This window comes from Corapipo altera, unplaced genomic scaffold (assembly GCF_003945725.1).
Source record: "Corapipo altera isolate COAL_440 unplaced genomic scaffold, ASM394572v1 45, whole genome shotgun sequence".
Taxonomy (NCBI): domain Eukaryota; kingdom Metazoa; phylum Chordata; class Aves; order Passeriformes; family Pipridae; genus Corapipo; species Corapipo altera.
Window position 1 is genome coordinate 17,654,847 of NW_020884877.1, and position 7,097 is coordinate 17,661,943.

The 7,097-nt window shown below is 56.0% G+C and overlaps 1 protein-coding gene across 2 annotated transcripts; it reads right to left on the bottom strand.

The window, feature by feature from the left end:
• Positions 1–754: 754 nt before the first annotated feature.
• TBR1 (T-box, brain 1) lies at positions 755–7,028 on the bottom strand. Of its 2 annotated transcripts, XM_027637480.1 has the most exons (7): positions 6,232–7,028; positions 5,690–5,844; positions 5,224–5,345; positions 4,706–4,864; positions 3,796–3,857; positions 1,610–1,727; positions 755–1,504 (listed from the first exon to the last, which is right to left on the bottom strand). In XM_027637480.1, the coding sequence occupies exons 1-7, from the start codon at positions 6,921–6,923 to the stop codon at positions 884–886; spliced, it is 1,929 nt and encodes a 642-aa protein (XP_027493281.1). In that variant the 5' UTR covers positions 6,924–7,028; the 3' UTR covers positions 755–883. The 2 variants fall into 2 exon arrangements, with proteins under 2 accessions (XP_027493281.1, XP_027493280.1); XM_027637479.1 differs by having other exon boundaries at positions 755–1,727.
• Between the last annotated feature and the right edge of the window lie 69 nt (positions 7,029–7,097).

Genomic DNA, 7,097 nt, shown 5'->3' on the forward strand with positions numbered 1-7,097 from the left:
TTGAAAATAGTTTGTCAGCATATTTGGCACCTGCGGGGACCAGTAATGGATTTGGCACTTGGGGGCGGGGGGGGGGGGGGGGTACCACAGAAAATAATATTGCTGATCTCGAGCTATTCCTTTTAAAGAAAAATAAGAGGCAGTTAATTTTGCTTTTGGAAGGCGTCATGCTACTTTAATCGACTTTCCTACGAGATGTATTTCTGTTCTTTTGAAGGGAAAACTGAGCTATTCCTTAGCTGTGTTAGCCCAGGGCACCGCGTAATTATTTCATGCGAGGAATTGGAGAGAAAGTGAGAAACCCATTACTCGCTGCTACACCTATGGACCACTTATATTTCCAGAGGCATTTAGGAAGAGTGTGTACCTGGGGAGGGGCACGAGGAAGAGGGAGCAAAGTGCGGGCAAGGGGGTAAAGAAATTTAAACAGGATTTAAGTTTTGTGACTTAACAATGAAAACAAAACAAAAAAATCCAAACAAATAATAAGTAAACAGAACCAAAGAAAAGTAGTCTGTTACAATAAATTAAATACTATGTACAGGCATTTCACAGGCTCTTTTCCCCACTATTACTGTTTCCCCTAGAATCCATCCGTGGTAAAAGGAAGGAAGCGCTGTACGGTTTGAGAGTCTAAGCATCCTACTGATCAGTGGGTTTCGGATCGGCAGTGCCCCCCACGCCCCCGGGGCGCCGCCGGGCCGGGCCGGGCGGGGAGCGGGGCGGGGGGGGCGGTGGCGGTGGCGGCCGCGGCTCAGCCTGCCTGCCTGCCTCCCTGCCGGGCCGGGCCGGGCCGGGGCACGGATGGGGCATCAGGGGCGGGGGTCAGTGCGCTAACGCGGAGGAGTTATTGTGCAAAAGGACGGCGGGCCGGAGGCCGCGCCTAGCTGTGCGAGTAGAAGCCGTAGTAGCCGATGTCCTTGGCGCAGGTCTTTTCGCAGTCCCGCTGGGTAAGCACCTCGCTCTTGAGGGGCGAGGAGCTCTCGGACACCGGGGTGTCCGAGGGGGAGATCCGCCTCCTTTTGGCCTGCTCGTAAATCCCAGAATCAGAGGAGTCGATGGATTTAATGGACGACGGCGTCTCGATCCAGCTGGAGTCGGACAAATCTTTGGGCTTGGAGTCCTCGGCGCCTGGCAAAGGGGACCGCTCGGGGGCCAGGCTCTCCGCCTCCTCCCCCAGGTAGGGATTGCCGGCGGCCATGCGCGCCGCCGCCGCGCTGTTGGGCCAGCAGGAGAGCACGGAGCCCGACTTGCTGCAGTACTGCGGGGGGCTGCGGGCCCCCCAGCCCGAGGGGTCGGCATAGTAGCCCAGCGGCCGCCCGGCGCAGCCGGCCGCCTGCAGCGGCAGCGCCTTGACTCCTGCGGCCGCGTAGGACAGCAGCGTGGCCGCGTTGCCGGCGAAGTCGGTGGCCGTGTCGTAGGCGGAGGCGGCGAAGTCGAGGCGGTTGTTGGCGGGGGCGACGAACCAGCGCTGCGGCGAGGGAGCCCCCGGGTCCTCGGCTTGCTGTGGGGAGAGCAGCCCGTTGGTGTGGGGCACGCTGCGGTCGGCGCCGGGCCCCGGGCCGGCTCCTGCCCCGGGGTGGAAGCGGGACTTGGCGTAGTTACTCACGAACTGGTCCTGGAGGAAGGAGCCGGCCATGGCGTAGCGGGCCCCGGGCACGATCTGCGAGCGGGGCGAGTCGTTGGGGGAAGGCGTCAGCCGGTCCATGTCGCAGCCCGTGTAGATCCTGCCCAAGAGAAGGGGAGAGAGCTGGGTGTTCGCCGCAGCCCGGCGCCCTCCTCGGCGCGGCACCTGGCCGGCCGCGGCCCTCGGGGGACGGACGGGAAGGGACGGCGCCGTCCCAGCGCGCTCCTGCCCGACCCGGGAGCTTGCGCTCCTCTCCGGGCTTTGCCTCTGGCACCAATAGCGCCAATGGCCTTTTGCGGGGAAGAGGAAAGAAAGACGGGGGGAAGCACGAAGAGCAAATCATTCGTAACCTGTTGGCCATTTCTTGACGGGGCCGAGATCCCTCTCTCGGGTCCGAACCCGCATCCCAACGGCGTGAAATCCCGCGCGGTGACACATTGACCGGTCCCGCCACATGCGCAACAGGCAGCCCGGTCATTTGCCGCGAACAGCATGAGTGGCAGACTATGGAATTCTATCGGCTGTTTAACACTTATTATTGGGAGTCACAGACGAACCATCAACATTTTACCGAGTTTAAATTAAGCTAATCTTTAAACACCTACTGTAGGAAATGTAAAGCCAGACACTTACAGTGTTCCCTGCATGGCCTATATATAATTCTCCCATGCTGGGCTGCAATTTGCGATTATAAAAACTTTAATGGATGAATAACTACTATCTGTATTTACTTCAGGCTAAAACTGTGCTTTAATTAACCCTCCACGCCTCCTGGAATTTCTTATCCAAAATAAACTTGGCCCTTAAACAAATTCAACGTGCTAGACAACATTGAAGCTTCCCCCTCCCCCCGTCTCCTTTCAAGTGACGCCCTATAAAGTTTTTTCCTATTAAAAAGAGAAAAGCACTTGTGGCTGGGGGCGAAGGCCGCGCAGCCTTTCCAAAGGCCGCACATACTCCTCGCAGAGGTCCCGGAGAGCGGGCAGGCCCGGCTGCCGCCCTCCCTGGTAGCAGGAACAGGCCGGCTCCCCTCCACAGCCGCCGCGACCCCCGCCCGTGGAAGACAGCGGCCGTACCACAAGCTGCCCCCTGAGGAGAGTTAGAGCTCGGCCTCAGGCCCCTCTCTCACTAGTTCAGCCCTCGGCGTCGTTTCCACGCTTGTCCTGAAATCCTGCTGCTGGTGGGTGCTAGACTACGGTCCAGCAGAGAGAGGCTAAAGAAGGCGCTGAAGACACGCGCTGAGGCGCTCCAAGGGAGGCCGCTCCCCGCTGCAGTTTAGAGAGGAAAAAGGCTTCCCTTCTCAAAGCCGAGGTCCTGTCCCGCAGACCTGGAGCTTGCAGCGGGGCAGGTCAGTTCCAAAGCCACCCGCCCCCTCGGGCGTGTGAGCCACCCTGTGCCCTCCACCTCCCGCTTACCCCGAGGCAGGGGAAGCCTTCCGGCAGGCCTGCTAGGCCGAGATATCCCCATTCGAGACCCGAGGGCCAGGAAAGGCGGCGGCAAGGGTCGGGGGTTGACGCCCTCCCGGAGCCTCACTCGGAGCGGCACCAGCCGCATCTGCCGCAGAGGGCACGGCTGGTGGGTCAAACCGTGGGAACGCCTCGGAGGCGGACGGGCAGAAGCAGTGCAGGGACAAACAACGATTAAAACTTCTGAGGCTTTAGCTCCACCCAGAAGGGAGAGGAGGGCGAAAAAAAAAATCCAACCCCGAAGAAGAACAAAACGACATGAAGACATTTCCCTCTGGACACCGGCTCTGCGGCCCCCGGGATGATGCAGACCCGGCGGGTTGCCGGGGACTGAGCCCGTGATGCTCGGGTGCTTTTTTCGGAGCCCCTTGTGCGCAAGTGAAACGGAAACTTGGAAAGAGGCGCCAAGATACGTGCCAGGAAAAACCAACAACAAAACCGCCGCAAGTGCCAAAGCGAGATGCGGACTCAGGTGCGGGCAGCGCTGCCCCAGGCGTGGAGGCGGCCGCAGGGCTGAGTGGGGCCCCGCCGCAGGGACAGCCCCTGCGCGGGAGCGGGCGGGTGCCTTGCTCCCGGAGGGCTCTGGAACAGCCTGACATCACACATCTCGGTGTGAAATTAAGCCAGCCCGCATCCTAAAGCTTCCCCCTTTGACATGTGTGAGCAGCCGGTAGAAGGGTAATAAAAATCAGGTTTACTTACGTGTCATAATTGTCTCGGAATCCTTTTGCGAAAGGGTTGTGATCTATTTTCAGCTGTGTGATCTAGGGAAAGAGAGGAACAGAACTGACGTTGTGAAAGCCTGAAAAATATACCCTGCTGCAGCCAAAACGTTTTTAAAGGACTAAGGTTTACTCTAATGAATCAAATTGCTTTTAAACCGTGAAAAATAAAGATCTGGCGTGCTTATAGACATCACAGTCTAATTTTAAGATTTGCCTTATTGTAAGAAGTACTATAAAATGTAATATTTAACCCCATGATTTGAGACGTGTCAGAATTCCTACTGCAGGCGTATGAAGATATTGAAATCCAGAAATGAGGCAAAACGTACGACAGAACGGTATCTAAGAGTTTGCATTTGCATGGAGAAAAATAATTAAGGCGCGAATGTGGACTGAACATATGTCATTTGAAAAGGGGGCACCAGTCTGTAGCAAAGACAGACCACTCCGAAACACATCCAAGGCATTAACGAGCTTTTAATTTGAGGAAGTTTCTCTGTCACCCCCGGCGCAATCAATGAGGATGTTAATTGATCCTTGCAGACTTAAAGCTTAAGCTAACAGCTTAACAGCTAACTGAGCTGTTTCCGACTGGGAGATAAACGCGAAGCAGCGCCCAGCCCCGGGCGGAGGGGCAGGATCGCGCCCGGCCTGGAGGGGAGGGCGATGCCGCTGCGGGAGGGGGCTCCCGGGTTGAAGACGGTGCGAGCGGCTATGGCCGTGCTTGGAACTGTTCAGGGCGGAATGGCACAAAGGGAGAGACAGGGAGGCTCATCTCGCGGCGCCGGAGACCCGGGGGAGAGCGCGCAGCCGCCGGGCCGGCCCTGGTGGGGTGTCCTGCGGGGAGCGCGGCAACCGCGAGCGGAATAAACCAGGGAGCTCTTTACATCGGTGTTTTGGTAGGCGGTGACTGCTATGAACTGGGTCTCAGGGAAGGTGAAGGTCTGCACTCTGCCCGGCTGGTTGGTATCCTCTGTCCCATCTTCGTTCACCTCCACCACATGCAAGCGGGGCTGGTACTTGTGGAGGGACTGCAAAACCACCATCTGTCAGGCATGGTAAAAGGAGGGAGGGGGCCGCGGGAAAAAAAAAAAAAGAAAAAAAGAAAAAGGGAAGAAGAAATTAGAGAGAGAACGAGGAGGAGAATGATGTCCGCTGGCCGCCGCCACCCTGGGACGGCTGCGGGCTCCTCCGGCCGCACCGGGCAGCGGTGCCACCTTGGGCAACGAGCTCGGGGGCGTCGAGGCCCATGGCAAAAAGACGGGAGGACTTTCTCACCACCCCCCCTCTTTTATTTTCACCTAACGACAGAATCTAAAAAAATACACGTCCTTTCCGAAACGGCAGGATTTTACCTGAAGCAATAAAAATAATTCTAGCAGAGCGCCTGCGTTCCCCCACTGACCTGTCCGTTGTTGTTTGATGCTCCTTTATTGTTTGTAAGTTTTAGTTTCCCAAAGGAGATTTCCTGGCGCATCCAGTGGGCTCCCGTGTTGGGGGAGTCGGGGTGCATGTAAACCCGGTTTCCTAAGCAAAACAGCCAAAAACACAACCACATCACAGTTCTCGCGTATATCTCGGGTTCTGCCCCTGAAGCAGCACACGAGGGTGAAGGACCCCGTTAGGTTACCAATATTTTACTGCCAAAACTGCCTTCATTTTAACCGAAAAGGATTAAAACAGCTCTTTCCGAACACATTTTACTTTCTCCTCCACCCTCCGTATTTAAAAAAAAAAAAGAAAAACAAAAAAGAAAAAGGCATCGTTGGATCATTCGCGTTTAAGAATTCGCCAGAGCCAGTCCACGGAGGCATTAATTAATCATTCTCACCTACTATGTGTCGGAAAAAGTGTTAATTGGAGAAACTTGCCTTGTACATTGGTGTCCGCCTTGCCGCAAGGAACCCATTTGCCTCCCTGAAATCTCCAGTGGTTGGGATCCGCCAAAATTACATCCACAAAAATATTGTAGTGAGCCGTGGGGTCGAGACCAGAAATATTAAAGCTTAGGAAAGGGAACATGCGCCTATAAGAAAAAAAAAAAAAAAGGAAAAGAAAAACGAAAGGGAAGAAGGAAAGCAAGCCAGCGACAGGCACACGCGAAGGAACCAGCCGTTGTGCTTTATCCTCACGGCTGCCGGTATTGACCGGGAAATAAAAATCAAAAGAAATCCCCTCCCCGGAGAGTCGAGCTTTCCGCGGGGAAGGCATGAGGACAGCGGGCGCGGGAACTTGGAGGGAGGCAGGGAAGGGTGCCCCGGTGGGGACCGGCACCGACGCTCCCGACGACCAGGGCAGGGACCCCGGTGACGGGCGGACGGCTCCGCCGGGGCGGCGAAGGCTCCGGGCGGCTCCCGCTGCGGAGCCCGCGGCTCAGCCCCGACACCCAGCGAGAGTCCGCGCGGTGGCTTACCTTCCCTGCTTCGTGATGATCATCTCCGTCTGGTGCCGGTGAAATTTCAGCCAGAGTGGCCTGTTGCACAGGTAGACCTGAGCCTTGCCAGGAACCAGCCCCGGCTGGGTGGAGGAGAACTGGTAGAAAGGTGCCCCTTGGTAGGAATGGCCATACTGCTGGGGGTACGGGTAACCCGCCGTGGGGTAGCCTTGCGGAGAAGAGTTGGACAGGAGGCTGTTATAAGCTCCGTTGGTGATCACAGGATGGTGAGCCATGTAGCGGCTGGGGCTGGCGATGGAGAAGGCTGGGTGAGCAGGTCCATGCTGGCTGGGATAAGGGAACATGGTACTAGGAGCAGAGGCAGCAGACTGGGGCTGGCTGGACTGAGAGAGCAGATAGCGATCTGCAGCAGATCCATCGAAACTGTGACGAAGCTCAGAGACCCCGTCCAAGACGGGAGAGAGTTTATTTCTCTGGACGTCCCCTGGTGTGTCCTTGGAGTCAGGAAAATTGTCTGTATCTGACTGATTCGTCATCCCCCTGGTAATTTTTTTCAAAGGTGAACTTCTCTCCAGGTTGTCAGTGGTCGAGATAATGGGATGATCATGCAAGGCAAGCTCAGATCCGCCTGCATGTGGGTAACTGCTGCTCACATTGAGAAATTTCTTGGAGAGCATGATAGAGGGAGAAAGACAATGCTCCAGCTGCATAGCTCTAGCACCACAGTAATAACCCTTCAGTCCCTGGATCTGAAAGGGCTCCTTAGTATCAGAAGCTAGACATCCTGGGACCCTCACTAGGCGGAAAGCACTTCATCCACCAAATGCTTCCCAAACGTTTGATTTACTTTTTTTTTTTTTTTTTTTTTTTTTTTTTTTTTTTTC